This window comes from Nomia melanderi, chromosome 1 (genome assembly GCF_051020985.1).
Source record: "Nomia melanderi isolate GNS246 chromosome 1, iyNomMela1, whole genome shotgun sequence".
Lineage (NCBI taxonomy): Eukaryota > Metazoa > Arthropoda > Insecta > Hymenoptera > Halictidae > Nomia > Nomia melanderi.
In genome coordinates, this window is record NC_134999.1 from 10,021,091 (window position 1) to 10,038,122 (window position 17,032).

The 17,032-nt window shown below is 39.1% G+C and overlaps 1 protein-coding gene across 1 annotated transcript in view; it reads left to right on the forward strand.

The window, feature by feature from the left end:
- The first annotated feature begins 7,317 nt into the window (after positions 1-7,317).
- Positions 7,318-17,032, forward strand: part of LOC116427707 (uncharacterized) — a 30,181-nt gene continuing 20,466 nt past the window's right edge. The window contains exons 1-2 of the mRNA XM_031978371.2: positions 7,318-7,597; positions 8,094-9,557. Coding sequence (XP_031834231.1) covers positions 9,245-9,557 — 313 coding nt within the window. The 5' untranslated portion in view covers positions 7,318-7,597; positions 8,094-9,244. The remainder of the gene's footprint in view (positions 7,598-8,093; positions 9,558-17,032) is intronic.

Genomic DNA, 17,032 nt, shown 5'->3' on the forward strand with positions numbered 1-17,032 from the left:
TGACCAACCTTTCTATGCGTTATTTCTAAATCCTTTGCTTTTTTTAATATACTTTAATTACTGGAAATTTATCGGAGAAAGTACAATTAATTTGCAACTGAAATCGTAGGAAAAATATTGACAATTGAAAAATTAACTGGTGAACTTAGCATTCTAAAGGCCATTAAAAGTCACATAAAGAAAATTTTAAAAAGACGCCTATAAACTCGGGAAATCCTTCTAAAGAAAACATTCACAATCTCCCACATCGCTCGTATATGCTCTTACTTTTTTTGTGAAATATTTTAAAACCATTCGGAAGAGACGCAATCATTAACACCTTTTGCAAATTAAAGTTGCTTGTGAGATACTTAAACTCGTCCTGTACACTTTGAAACGCAAATAATCAAATGTAGAATATCTCGTACATAATCTAAAGCGATCGGATTTATCGTAACGCCGAAAACCATGGATCATCATTGTCAACGTATTTGTGTGTTCATCGCGCAGGATGCAAAGGTGCGGTGGGCACTTTAGTGTGACACTAATGAGCAGAGCGGCCAGTCTCGTGGTCCGTCCCGCTGTAATTGGTTGGTTAGCACATTTATTTCATATGAGATGCCGAATGAAAAATGCGAAGCGCGTGCGTCCTAATTGGCGGCCGTGCCATTCTCGGTGTGAATCGTGAATCGATCGATCGGCGCGATATCGAACCGCCGTTTACCGATGACCGAATAACGTTGCCCTGTGGCTTCGATTCCTATATATATGCTTATATGCGTGTCAGTGTTTGTTAATCGAATCGACAATTAAACGGAGAGATGACTGTGTTATCAGTTAAGTAAGAATTATTCAAACAATAATAAGTAGGCTTGGGCAGAGTCTGTACACGCGCATTCTTCGAAGATATTCGATCATTATTAATTGCGAAGGTTTCTCTTATAAATATGTTGGTTATGCCAAGAGTTATGTCGTGATAAATTATACACTTTGTAAAGTAAAAGTTTGTTTTTAATTAAAGAGGGGATGTTAATGATTATACTGTTGCGATTGCAAATATTGTAGGTAGTCTTTATTTTTTTGTGGTGATTCCATCGTGATATTCACTCTTTATTTGTCAATTGGAAAATATAGAAATCTGACAATAATATCTCTGAGAATGAACTCAGTTTTCGACAAATTGGAAATCTGTAGTGACTCGATAAGTATCAAAACCTAAAACAACGAGTTTAAAAGACTCGTAAAATTTTAATTTCTAAATTTCTGTTATAAAATAGTTAACGTCAAATAAAGATATCTAACGCTATAAATAATTAATTAACAGTACAACGTGAGAATCGTACTACCAAATAATAAATATTTACTTCTATTTATCTTACAAAACAGCAAATGATAGTTAGTCTACATATATCCCTATAAATTCAAATCTCCAAGAATCAAACTGAATAAAGAAAATTACACTTTTCCTAAGAAACACCACAAAATTCACTACACCATTGATATGTCGCACATTCTTTCTTATCGCGTGCATTCCGTGCAATTCCTACTTTCCTTTCCCAAAGGTACATAAACATCCTCATTTCAGCAATACGTTCGAGATCCTCGTTCAACTTACAATACAAACAATCAGAAAGAAACGTCGATTCTCGTCGAAGACGGTTCACCAGCAGCGTGCGCAAAGGTGTATCTTCTCCGAGGTGCACCTGCGCGTAACGTGCAGCTCGCGGCTGAAGGGACAAACGCGTGAAATAATTGTTGCGCTCTATTACGATTCCCCGTCCCTGACCTTGGCGCCTGTAAAAGTACTTAATCGCGCATTCTGCATCTTCATACCCGCTTCCCATCGCGCGCCGCGGCGCGGCGCGGCGGCCGGCTTGTTCGCTCGCTCGCTCACTGCGAGTTCAGCGCCGAGCTTTGTCTTCGAGAACACCGATGCCGCCACACCCTAGCACTACGGGTAGAGGTAATAATAATTGTTTGCGCGCTTACATCTAAAATGGCCGTCCTTGTCCTTGCAAGGCTGCGCCGCTCGCCGCCTCGGCTCTCGATTCTTTCCGACGATCTCGGCGACGACGCGAGTGCGCGCTGCACCGTGGGAAGATCGCCGGGATCGCGATGGACCCTCCGGCTCGCCTTGACTGATCCTTTCCACAGATTAGTCGCTATCTCTCGCGGCGGCTACTAAACGCGACCGCGGTAAATATAGAATTAAATGGACCGAGACATCGCTACCGACGGTATTAATAAACCCGACGTTTCGCGTATCCTCGCGCTCGACAGTCTGAGAGTCTAAGCCAAGAGTGTTTAAATCACCTGTGCGTACTCTAGTGACACTCCCCTTACGTAAAGTTGGCCCCTACACACCTGTTTGTACAGTTGCGACATCACTTGATAGCGAGGCTGAGGAATACGTGTCTCATTGATCAGCTTCCATCTTTTCTCATCTCATTTTCGATACTAATTTGTTATTAGACAATATGGTAAGACGTAATCAATCACAACCATAAACAAAATCTCTAGCAAGAGACCTTTCTTGCCTATAGTACCTATTTGTATTGAACATTACATGTACACAGCCTCGGACAGCTCCTCGAGTAGAGGTAGTAGGGCAACGCCGTTTTCGAGTTACTAGCGTGAAGGGAGTAAGTTAGGCACCTCTGACTTAATTCAAGGGTGTTTAAATCTCCCGTCTAGTGACACTCCCCTCATGAAAATTTACCCTCTTCATACCTATTTTTTCTGTTTGTATTGAATACTACATAACACTGCTTATATACACAGTATCGGGCAGCTTCTTGAGTAGAAGTAGTAGGAGACTGCTAAAAATATGGCGTAAATACTATGCTGGGCCCTAATTCTTTGATCAGCGACTGCGGACTGTTTTGAAATGTACCACTCTATACAAAATTATTAATAAATAAAATTAGTATACATATTTTCAATAGGAAGAAATAAAACTTTTTCGCGCAAGACTTTGTCAAATCTTTGCATATGAATTGATTCTGAAAATGATTCAGTGCGAGAGATTAACCCTTTGCGATGAGCATATTTCTTTGGTGTGGGGAAGACAAGCTGTCTAACTTTGAAAAACGACTACACACTACATACAATTTCTTATACTTTTTATCTTGAATGATTTTTTCCTCTGTAAAAAACTACTAATTATTTGTGTAATTCATTCGACAAGTAAACGGTAAACAAATATCCTCCGGAAACTTGAATAGAATGAGTTTTCTCATAGCGCAAGAGTTATTGGCATTAAAATTGTATTTATGTATATAAATATAACAAATGTAGTTTTCATCCCAGGAACTGATCTGATCTTTGTAAGTTACTGTAAAATACGTATGTTTAATATAATGTGCAGATCAAAATTGAATGAAATGAAACAACCTTCTTTAGATCTATTCCAATTGTTTTTATAGTTAGGATACAATGAGATTGGACCTGTGCCGCAGGAAAAAAAATATTTTGTGAGATAATGGGTTGATTACTGATAATCAACTTTCGTATGTAGGTATGTAACGGAATTCAGCACGAGAAACCAATGGGTCATAAATTTTTTTACATGGATTTTCATCGCATGGGATGCAAAGAACAGGTCACTATTCTAATAAATTAGGCATGCATTCTTCTCGTACTTAACTTTATTACTTCTGAATAATCATGTGCCCTTCGTTTCATTTTCGAATTTCATAAATCAAAATTCTAATTGGTAAAATTAAAAATGACTACAATATAAAGTTCAAATTAATTTGATCCATTTGTTATTGTTACTTGTGACCTCATAAGACGACAGAAATGATTTTGGAGTATTTAATATAAGCATTAAAAACTTGTTTTTTTGAACATTGTTCCAACAGAATACAGGTCTACCTACATTCTATACAATTCGAAGCCGACTGGAAATAATTTGCATTAACTAACGTCACGTTCGAATTACCGATATACAATTATTTCCGCTGACAAAAAATTCTATTAAAACATTGACAAAGGTTACGGTAACGTACACGTCGAAAGAACGTATTTCGACGTAAATAATGATTTTATAGGCAATCAAAGCGCAGAACGAAAGAAGAATTCGATTATCCGATCGAGCGGTGCATCGAGTTAAAAATAAAATCAAATTCCTATTAACCCGCACTAAAACGTTTCGTTTACGCTATTTTTTTCCACTTTCCCATACTTAATAAAGACGTAAAGTCCACGGGACCACGCAATACCATTAAGATCAGCTTTAATTATGATTAGCGTATTTCGCGCTAACAATTTTATTGAGCCCAAATAAACAGAAATGAAATATTCCGCATTAAGATACGCTGGAAGCGGCCATAATCCTATATTTAATCCCCCGTGCTTTGTGTCTACAAACGTTTCTCCTGCGCTTATAACGTTCACGGTTTGAATAATGTACAGCATCCCACGGAATCCGATATTAATTCAAAACGTATAACATTAATTTCGTCACGGTTGCCATTACTTTTCCGCTCGAGCCCCTGAATTATAATACGCAGCCCCTTCGAGAAGACGTGCCGGCCACGATATGGTCTCAATAGTCCAGATTTCTTATGTACACCCGAGGAATCTTGTCCAACAAGCCATAAAGAAGTGTAACGACCAAATAAATGCTACTATAATGCATTGCAAGGGTATAGAGTACCAGCGACTTTGTACTCATAAATGTTTATCAAGATGAGCTGTCCTGGTTTTGCCTGGCCCATTAACAGCGCCGCTTCGCCACTTCGATCGTTCCGACGCCGCGCCATCAAACGTTTACCTTTCTAGGAATACGCCGCACGAATTTTTCGAATGCTATCAGTGTAACGATTTGTTGATCAGAAATAGGCACAATTAATTTCAGCGCCGGCCTGGGAATTCTTGAAGATTCTGAAGTTATCTGGTTATCTGAAGGTTTCATCGCATTTTGCGGTGAACGCCGATACGTTCGTGTATTATTTGCATAATACAGTAAACATCGGGAAATATTTTCTACGCTAGATATTACATGTGAGAAATAAAGTTACATTCTTCTTGGGATTGAAAGAAATATTTTACACGTGAATGTAATGTTTTATGCGAACGAGTCGAGATTCGAAGGTTTTTGTCAGTTGAGAATAGAAAAAACTTTGTTGTGAATATCATTCTTTGAAAGAAAAATCTCTGTTGTACTTTTATTTTCGATAGTATTTGTTTGTTCTACTTTAGACGACAGCCAGACTCATGATGATTGACACTATCGGGACAGTTACAATGACTGGTTTCGGTCTTTTTGTTTCGCAATTATCGATATTTTAAAAGCATTGAATATTTGAAGTGATTTTTGATAATAAATAGTTTTACTTGAATACTGTAGTGAATGTCTGAAAAAGCTGTAAGTATTGTAGTTTATTGTTACAATTTTTATAGGGATTACATATTAATCGTATTAAATACTCCATAGTTCTAGTGTTACGGAACCGTTTGTATGTCTTATTTTAAAGAACCACAAGTAGTTTTCTCTACGTGTCCCTTAGGTTACAATATTTGAAAAATTATATATTCAATACTTTTGCTTCAAATCGACAGGTTAACCTTTCGTACTCGAGGAGTGACTCTTAGACAACACTTGATTTGATGTAGCAAAATTATAGCCTTATATATAATATTAAGCTTTGTATGACTCATCTATATGTTAAATATAAATAAATTAAAAAATGAAGCTATTTTATTTCAATGTTTTCTCATTAGTCAGTTTCAAAGAGTGTCGTCTATGTCTCATTGAATAATGTTGAATATTTTGTATGAACCGCTTTTGAGTGAAAAATGTCAATTATTTTTGTTCACGAAATTGGAAAATTTCCCACATTCTTCAATGGTCGAATTAAGAAGAGTCTCCAAACTGAAATTTTATAGAATTGAGTAAAAGTCAATGCTCTGGGCTACAATTTTTTCTGTATATCACTCAGGGCACAATCGTGCCTAGAATAGCAGTAGATTATTTCTTTCCTCGGTGCGGCAACGAGCAACATCAGTACCGTACACCGTCATTACGCGTTACGACACATACGCAATCGCTGAACAAATGTGTGCGATTCCTGCGGAATGAAAAAAAAAAGAGGTATCGCGAATCGTGCGAATTCACCATTCGTAACTGTGACGCAACTAGTTCGCGCGTTGCTCTCGCGACCATTTGTTCAACAATGAAATTCAAGGTCGTTCCACTTTCCAGGTTTCTCAGGAACCATCGCGGTGCCTGCGAGTTTCTTTTTTTATTATCTCACGCTTACACCGAGGCGAATCGAAGAGACGGAAAGACGTATAAAATCATACAATTAAATATACATACACGCTGTAAAATGGGGCGTGTACCATTACCCTTTAGTATCGGAGATAACTATATAAGGCAAAGCGACGGGTACGTGTTTATAGCGAACCTAAACGTTCACTTTGGACAATCTTCTATGAGGATCGAGTTGCTCCTCTTCGCATGTTTGCTCAGGAGATTGCTTTTTAAGGAGTTACAGTTACGTCGTTAATAATATAGGGTGCCGGATCACCGTATTGTGTTCTAATACGTTTCAAATAGTGGGGTATGAATAATATTTGATGAAGGAAACTCGTCAAATATGTTCGTACAGGAAAGAATAAAGACATATTTTTCACTAACAAATTTGTATTGCATGAAAAATACTCTAATCACGTCCACCATTAAACATACTATCTTCAATACATATAGAGTTAAAAATAAAACAAAATCTTCAAAAAGTTCCGTTACAAAATATGAAAATATTAATTCTTCTTTATATTTTTCTAAACAACGACCCCAAAATTCCTTACCGTAAATGATATTACCATTAACAAACCAGTAATCAACAGATAATAAAGCGTTCTTTATCATCACCAAAAATTCCTCCACCCGTCAACTCAAAAATCACTACATCAATCTCGAACTCGGATTCAACCATATTCCAAGCGTCCTCGAGTTCCCCGAGAGATGCGCAAGCGAAATTCCATTCGCCGTCGGTCGGCTAATTCGCTGGTAGCAAACAGTATCAGCGCTCTTGTCCGCTGTCAAACTGTTGATACTTGTAACCGGAGACGCGTACATACAGCGGACTTCGCTTACCACACCCTATTACGTTTCTAGAGAAACTATTAAGGGCGGTTCGACGCTGTCGGAGCGACTGGAACAGCTCCTCGAACACAATAGAACCTCTATTGAATAAGCCCACTTCTCGTGGGTCGGCCGAACATAGCCACGTATTCTGTTAGCCTGCCGGAGCGAGAACTTCAGGCTAAGTTCGCCTGCACTTGGCTGCTAGTATGGTCACCCGGTGGCTGCGGTGTGGTAGAGGCGGCTCCGATGCACACAACCAGTCGCGAGCATGTCGGTGTTAGTAGGGCCCACTGAGTGGGCCTCTTACGCTCGCCTCAGTCACGCCGGGCTCAGTGACTTCGCGTCCGCCGGTTCGATCGGTTCTTCTTCGCTACTCGCGCGCGCTATCGCTTCCTCCGCTGTGCGACCTAAGAAACTTCCCCGAATATTCAGGATTCGTTCGACGTGCTGCTCCGAGAATCGAAGACTCTCGAGCGAAAGAGGCTAGTGTACCACCGAGAATCGCTGCTCTCGAACTGATCGGTAGGTAACACGTGCGGCGTTTGATCGCTGCTGGATTGTTGATTTGATGCACTCTCAAACGCAAACTTGAGTAAAGTTAGTAATCTCGCTGCATTTCGCCTTGCTTTGGAATATGTACTAAGACTTAGTTATGACGATTTTAAACAGAAGCTAACGAAGATTCGTTTATGTAAAGTTAGAATCGCATATTCCTCTATTATCCAAATTTCGTTTTTGATGTAGATATAGACACGTTGGATAGTATCTTGTTTTCTAATGAAACGTTAACGATATAGTAGTTTCAAGTAATACGACTACCAGAGTACTCGAAACAAACAGTTAATACAATGTTCACATTATGACGGCAACATTAGAATCTCACAATGGAAAACAGAATTTCTCCGATTCCCCCTAGCAATCCCAAGAAACCTGTCCGCGCAAAAATCCGCGCAGCGCAGATTACGCATCGCCTTTTAATCGAAACTCTCCCCGTCCGCCGCTCTTTTGTTTCTCTTAGATCGTCTCGTCCGCGTGTTCGAGGGGGACCTTGAAGTGCCTATATTTCATCCCCGAACGTCAGCTCCCGCGAGCTACCAGGATGCAGTTCGAGCCTACTTATCGAGGGGTCTGAGGGCAACGCTTACATCCGAAGCGATAAAAGCGGGGATATTCCCCGTGGCCACGTGAGAAGCCGCATTAAATCATACACGCCACGGGGCCCGGACCCGCGGGGAATATAACGTCCTTTATGCGAAAGGGAAGGAAACCGGCGGCGATCGGTGCACCGCGCCGTTGAATCGGTTCATTGACGTTTCTTCTCCCCCCGTAAAACCGATCATCCGTGAAAACCCCAGTAAAATCTGGTTACGCGGCGAAGCGAGGCGAGGCGAGGCAAGGCGATCCTTTCGATTTCCACGAAACCGTGAAAACCGCCTGCGATACAGAGCCGATTGTCAGCTGTTCGAAAGACAGAGAGGAAGAAAAAAGAGAGGGGGACAGAGAAAGAAAGAGAGTGAGAGACGGGGAGAAAAAGGATGATGCAATTCGATCGGTCCGGCGGGATCGCGCGTGACGAGATGATTCGGCGGTGCGAGCCGCGCCATCAAGGCGAACGCGCCGCGACAATCGAGAAAAGGATCGACATCGAGCTGTCGGCAACCGGAAGGATCCGCAACGCGATGGACTGAGCAGACCCTCTCGGCCCAGAATCGAGACGCGACCGTCCTATCAGCACTGCCCGCTGTTGCCTGCGGTAACAGTTAGTGTACAGTGAATGAATCCTCCGTCGCTGGACCGCAGTATCTGGATCCTCTTCACGCTCGATCGAGGCCGACTCCGAAATCTTGTCAGCGAATTACTGCGACCCGCCGAACGGCAAGTGGAAAGTGACGGCCGAGTGACATAATAGAGGAAAGTGCCGGTTGATCGACGACGGGTTTCTGTGTCGGGGGAAAAGATGTCGGAAGTAGACGCGAGACACGTCCTCGTGCCCATGGAATTAAACTACTTGTTGCTGCGGGAAGTTTTTTAAAGAACAATCGTTTTGTGAGTTTCTCTTCGTTGATCGCTGGACCAGCGTCTTTGGCGATGCAACTTCGCGGTGAACAGTGTCGAAGAATTTTCTTCACGGTCGACGAGTTGAACGTGTGACAGGTTGCGCGGAGGACAATGTCGTCAAACGGTGAATTCTCGACGATGTCCAGCGAAGAGGTGCCCTCACTGCCAAAGTCCCTGCCGAGCTCCAGGGAGGCGACGGCCGAGGGCAGTTCCGGTTCCAGCGGCGGATACATGCCACTACGCGAATTCCTGGATAGGTTTTCGTTGCCGAGGGTCGTCAGGCTTGAAGGAGCCGGCGGCAGGCCGGTGTTGCTGTACAAGCAGCAACAGAGATCACTTCGGGTCACTGCGACGCTGTTGATACATCGTTATCGGCACGATGTCAAGGTGGGACCGGAAATCGTCATACCAGAAGGTTATCCGGGTGAGTCCAAGCATCTACTTCTTTCTCTCTTTATTTCATGACTTAGGGTTGTTGGAGATTTTCTTTGGTGCATGACGCACATAGCTACTTTTGCAAATTTGTTTCTGGTCGATCCATTAGTTGTCTTCTTCAGGAATACCCAAAATGATGTATTTCTGGCTGGGTACTCTATAGTGTTTCAAACAGTTTCTGTTTTTGGGCGAATAGAAATGCAATTTAATAATTAATAGAGGTTTGTTAGTATGTTTATTAGTATTTGTAAAAGATACTCCATTTTGAATTGTCTGGTGTTATAGATATAGCAATGGTAGAAAATATTATACCATTTATTGGCGTGTATAAAACGATGAAAATTATGGGAAATCTGTGATATTATATATTAAAATAAAAGTATTAACTGTTCTGCTTTGTAAGTAAAATTTTGTTCCATTTCGATTTAAAAATATGTGATGTTACAAGTTGCTACAGACTTCTTTGGAACAATAAGAATATATGGTATAATTCAAAATAAAATAATACGTTTCATGTTTATGGTTAATAAATAACTAAGCCTTGCAATACCTGTGCGTAAATCAAAGATACAATATTTTTAATGTTGAATTATATAAGTATATACTTTCTAAAAGAAGTAATAACTTACATCACACTCTCACTTTTGTAGATTAGCTGCACTCGCTAATAATTGCTATTGAGTATCATTATACTTACTTTCATAAGTGTTTTAATCGTTCATTTTACAAAAAGGCTTGAGAAAACCTCCTTATTAACGAAAATATTTCGAAAACTATTTAAGAATTAAATAATTTTTACACCCGTTTAAAGAATTATATATAAATACAAATATATAGAATAAATAACTAATTCATACGTGTTGTTAATTGTTAATCAAAGAGAAATATATATACTTTATATTTTAATTTTAGTCTCATTTATTTACCCCTTTAAATAAAAAGTATCATTGCATATTTTATCTCCCTCTTATTGTAAGTCACACGCTTCATGATAACATCATTTCTACCTTTCGCACTAATTTCAATGAATTCTTCCTCGAAAACTAATTCACAGTAAAATCCTTGCAATGGGACACACCGAGATGTTAAAATAGCCAAAGTTCGGCAATGAATAATACATTAACTCTTACTAATTCGTGTTCATCAAACGTTTCCTTATTAAAAAGACTCATACGTGAGTTTCTACAAAGTTTCAGGAAAGTATAATAAAACTCACAAATAAGTTTAAACTAATGGTTTCATTGATTATCAAAATATTCTCGTTCAACATTAATAAGTTTTCCATTGAGTTGGGTCAGCACTTTCTAAACTTAAAAATGGGAAGCTATATAAAAATAACAAACGACTGAAAGGCAACGCTAGAAATGGATCCTTGAAACTTTTGCAGCAAACTACGTATTATCTATCAGCAAAAATAATCCATATTAACCCCTTGCTTTACGGCTTCTTTCTCAACTATGATCGATGCAACTACCTCGCCATTAATAATTCATTGAGAAAAGGGAAACAATCTAGGTTTATCCTATGTCTGTATTCGGTTCAAAGTATAATAATTGGTAACAAATAAATACTACTTAATTTGAATTCAAAAGAATCGAGTAATACTTACATTTATTCAATTACGATTGAAATCTTCACCACGAGTCTCATACGATATTACAAGCCAAAGCGTTAAACTCGATCCATTCTCCAAAACAATTTCCCGTAACATTTCAATTGCAACGAGTTGCGCCCATACAACAGGTTTCACATCAGCATCCAAGGATCGATTCACAGAAACCGGAATGTACCAGAGATTCTCTCAATCAATTAACCGTTTTATCAGCCCCAACGTGAACACAAAATTCACGTTAAGCTCCGCCGATTTCCTTCATGCATCGTTGTCCCAATAGCTACTGGATGAGCATATAAAATCCTCGGTCCACCCATCATCATTTCACGCGCATCCTTCCAACGGCCTATAATCAGCGAGTCGCCGATTTCCAATTCGTCAGTGGACGGATCGGAGCCACGATAAGGGACAGGGAAAATAAACTCTTCTCCCCAATTTTTCAAGCGGAAGTAATATCGGGACGAGCCTAGAGAACCAGTTCGTCGCGGCCGGAATACGCAATCCGCATAGGTACATCGAACAGAGAAAAATAAGAGTAGGGTTACTTGTAATTGACAGTGAACCATAATTGCCAACAACCAGCGGTTAGGTTTTAATGGCCCTGGTATCCGGCGGGCATTTCCATGGGGGGGTGTGTGGGGGGGGGGGCGAGGGAGAAAAAGAAACGTAAATTATGCCTGGCAAAGTAAACGGGAACGGTTGTGATAACCAGCTTAGATCAGTGGAACAGGTTAGGCAGAGCGAACCTCCTTGAAAGCGCGTCAACCAGGCGTTTCGCGATTGCTTAATGCCTCATGGCAGCGGGAGGAGGACGAGGATGAGGATTGCGCGCTATCTGCGCTCTGTAGCCTCCCTCCCCTCGTACGAATCGTAAACCACTTTGTGGCAATAAGTTGCGAAACTGGCCCCGACCACGGTCACTGTCGACCTCTTCTCTCCACGCGATATCGTCCCTCGAACCCTTTCGGTATTGGTTTTCTGACAGCTGAAACGGAAATTACGAGCCAATAAAACTGGGCAACGCTATTAGGTCCTTCTCCTTTCGCCAGGGCAACAGCCCAAGACAGTTGAACCCTCGTGCAGGCAATCGGGTGTTGTCTGGCTATTGCATTTTATTCCGATTTGTTACGTTCTCGTAGGAGATTTGACGAAATTTCTGTGGATCTCCGTTTTTCGAGTATTTTGTACGGAAATATTAAGTCTGTCTGAAAGTTCTGTCTTTTTTTTAATTATAAAATAATATATTTTCAATTTCTGTATTAACATTTATCGACCACTGTAATTTTTACTGTTAGTCATGATTTCTTCCTAGTGTGATGGTAATTTTGTATTCTATTTTGGATTTTTTGTAAAATGCTATATCTTTGGAAACTTGAGATGATATTATTGCACAGATCTTTCTGGTAGACCTAATAGTATGATGTTCGTGTAAATATTTTGGTTTTCTACGCGAATCTTTTCGCTGTAGAGACTTGAAACGATTTTGCTGAGTGATTCGGCTAATGTATTGGCACTAGAACTATCAATCAAACTGCTTACTATGTATTTTCTAATGTAAACTACAAAAGTCCATAATATTAAGATTTCTGTTGAACCTTAGAATTCACAGTGGTAAATCAATTTCTTATTATAATTTCTTAGAAAAGCATTTTTATATTCTTAGAGATTGTGATAAAGGAATCTAAAATGAATCATTTCGACTACTCGTCTGTTGGTTGCAGTATCATGAACTTCAACTTCACTAGAACCACGCGCCCGTCAAAATGACAGGTTTTAGTTTCCTCACTTCACAATTATTAATATTTTAAACTTGTTAAATATCCGAAATAACTTCGCAAATAAAAATCTTCATTTGAAACAGTAACAAAGGTACGAAGAAACCGAAAACACTCTGTTGTTAGAATTTTTATAAATAGCATTCATTAGAATTCAACTCATAATGAATTTTATAAATATTATTTGTGCATTTACATGATTATATATTCTTAATTGCCTACGTTTAAGTCTCTAATTTCTAACGAATTTCTAACGAATATCAATTTTTCTAAGAACAATAAAACAAACTATCCAGCGGATGTCCGTAAATCTAGTGTTAATCATGTTATACGCTCGGCAGTTCTAGCATTGCGCTGGAATTGAACCCTACTTCTTTGTCTACTTTGCCCAGCAATTGCGATTACATTGAAAAAAGACGAATAATCGTCGAACTCGCGTCGGTACGTCACTGAACCAGCAACCATCGACGCCGGACGCACGAACTGGCTCGAGGATATAATCGTGTTTCATGAAATCAATTTTTACTGCTCGGCGGCGGTGGAACGTAATGGCCGACGTGTTCATTAACCCGTTATAACCTTTCTTGAAAATGTAAAATATCACGCGACTGGATAAGCAAGCGAATAGCGACCGTAAAATGAATAGGGTGAAAAATAAAATTCGAGAGGCGTGAATATTTTATTGCGTTAAGAGGGAGCGGATTCTTGAATTCGAGCAGACGATAAGGTTGAAATTGAGATTTAAGTGGAACGGCTGCGGGAAGCATAAATGTGAGCGATACCTTCTTCGGATTGTCGGAAAACTTTATATTTCTCGTTACTACGAAATCGTGGGTTGCTTTTCGAGCAATTCGTGCGAAGATATTTTTGATGATAAGATTTTTAAGTGAAAATGGCTATTTCATTTCTTGATAGATTTCATATTTGCTGTCGACGAACAGAAATTATTTGCCATTGTAAACTGAAAGATACTTTTTTCTGTTGGACACATTATTTCTGACGAGAATTTGTTTATTCTTTAATGAAATTGATTCTGTATAATGCCTTAATGATATTTGGACAGATTATTCACGAATACAAAACGCCACAATAAAATACTGAAAAATCAAAAATATTTTCTAAAATTTCTAATTTCATTCTTTATGTTAACAACAGCTTCAGAAATTTTCTATTTAATTCGCATTTTTTAAAATAAATATACCTATAAAATTAAATTTACATAAACATCTACACTCTATTCATTGCAATGGCGCCAAGCATCGATACGACAGATAATTTATGGTTTCATCAAACGACAATAGAAAACGTTCCAGGGCCGAGTATGCTGATTAAATAACACGGTCGCCTCTTACCTAAGATTGCGACACGGCGGCGTTATTGAGGCGACGCCTAACCGATTAACCTGTTGATTTAATCAGCCGGGACGAAAGGAGGTTGCAATCAACCGACGCATAATGGTCCAGATTGCACAATTACGGGGGGAAAAATCGAAAATAGAAGGTACAAGGATGCAATTAGTGAACGTTTCGTGCATTGCGCCTGATAGCAGATTGAACGGATAGTAAACTCGAATACTAAATTAATCGGCAATCAAATGAATGAATTAATAAGAAATTTACAAGTACGAGCATATTCGAAAATTACGAATTTTTAAAGTCTAAATTTTTCTACGTTTCAACATTGGTAACCCTGGCAATTTAAATATCATAATTTTCAATTTAGAATGCATAAATGTATTCAAAACATTTTTACAACATAATAGATTGGTAGTTTAAATTATATAAAATGAACAGTGAAATTTGAAATTTTTCCTAGGTGAAAGAGTTCAATAATTATTTTGAAAGTAAAAAATCATTGCTAAACCACTTTGAAATGAACATCATCTTATTAAATTCGATTTTTTAGTTACATAAATTTTGTCGGAAGTTAAAAGTCAATCACAGTTTATAAATATTTACTTAAAAATTATGTTTATATCAGTGATGTTAGATCCGTCATTTTGAATTTTGCATTTTTTATCAAATATTCAGATTTGGCAACTCCGAAGACATAAGTATACCGATTTTTATGACAATTCTATGAAACTATGAATTTTGGCCAGCTTTTCGTCAAAAGGTGCGACGTCACGCGCAAAAAGAAGGCACGCGGTAAAATGTCGTCGTTGCCAGCGTTGTTATATGGAGATATTGGTGATTCATTGGAAAAAAGCGTCTACGTTGGTTACGACACCTTACTATCGGCGTCGGTCAACCGTCCCACATTCCGCGTTTACGCGAACGATCGCGTGAATGAATCACGGGTTTTGAGATTGTGGCATAATGCCGGCCGCGTAGTGGGGACCTACATACGTTCTCTGTCTCGAATAAGGATTGATTCACGGCACAAACGTGAGCAGTGCTGTACATACTACACGCGGGATAAATGTATTGGTAAGTCGCGGATCAAGCTACTGATCTTTCAGCAATAACGGAAGTTGGTTTAGTTCCTGGCATGTTTATGGTTTTCTGAAAACTAGGAAAACGTGTAGGACGATTCATAAAATGAGAAAGAAATCGGTATTTATCATCCGGTTATGTTAACTTCCCTCGGGATTTTCATTTACGCTTTCAGTCGCAGGAAAACTACCACCTACTGTAGGTAATTTTCAATGTAGGCAACGACGTATTAATGAATTTCAAATTTTATTGCCCTTTTTCGGGGAAAATTCAATAGAAATTATCAGGTTCTTTGAAGTTTTGCGCGGATGATAGAACGTTAAAAAATATTGGACGCGTAACTTGTTTAATGGTAATTTCGAGGTCATGGATGTGAAAACAGACGTCAATGTTGAGAATAGAAAACTGTTCGGACAGAATGTCTTGAAAACGATTGTAGATAGATAAACTATTTAAATTACAAATATAGAAAATTTCAAACATAGAAAAATTACAAATGCTTGACAAATATTGAATATTACTACACTGCCAGTCACCAGTTTGGAACCATTTGATACGTAACGTGACAAATTAAAAATTATATATCTTAAAAATATATAAAATAAAATAACAAAAATGATATATCTTCATATTGGACTAATACACATATATCCATGTTCCTTTATCATACACAAAAATTTTCCAATAAAAGTTGTTCACAAAAAATGGAAGTTTTTCTTTTAACCGATGTGTCGGTTCCAAACTATTAATCGACACTGTATATCTAAAAGAATGAAAAGAACATTATTCTTTCTTATGTTCTCCACGAATTCGTTATGCGCTACTAATTTGTGTGGAATATACAGTGAACCTCCAACACAAAAGAGCAATACAAAGCGCGAAATGAAAGGTACATAAAGTTACAAAAAAGTAAACACGCTAAAAGAACTGATCATAATGATACCTATCAATTGTTAAGCGTTACACTATAACCTTAGATAGTTCGAGCCACTTTGGAACGGCCTCTGAAAACCCGGAATTTTATACGGCTCGTAACGTATCTAGTAAAACCGAAGGAAATATAGTTATCCGTTTGAGCCATACGCGTGGTTAGGATAGGGTAGAAGACGTACAACTCATTTCAAACAATGAGGGCGCATTTTTCATTGAATCTTTTCTTACCTACTGCCACGGTGGAAATGACTCTTCAATACTGCCGCGAAACGCGGCGCACACGCGCAGCCACGGGCATTTCAAAGTTATAAATTATTTCAACAAACGATCGTTATCCGACAATAAGGATGATCATTCCGCAAAACCTACAACCCGAGACAAGTTGGCCTGCTCCGATTTATCGTAGCAAATAGTGCAATGCACGCGTCTAAGCGAGCTTTACAGCTCGCTCGTAAATATGTAGTTCGTGCTGGCCGGCGCAGATTATATCGAACAGGCACTAACAGTAAATTGACTAAGGAAACATTATTTAACGCCTACGAATTCGCTATAAGTTCGGCACAATTCACGATGAGCCTCGAACTGCAAAAATCCCCGCTATGCCCACGTGACGACATTGGCACCGTTCACTCTTACCTTGCGCCTCCGCGGGATTCGCTCGGGAAATGCGAAACAAAGAGGGACGCAGGATTGCATGCGAATAAAATCA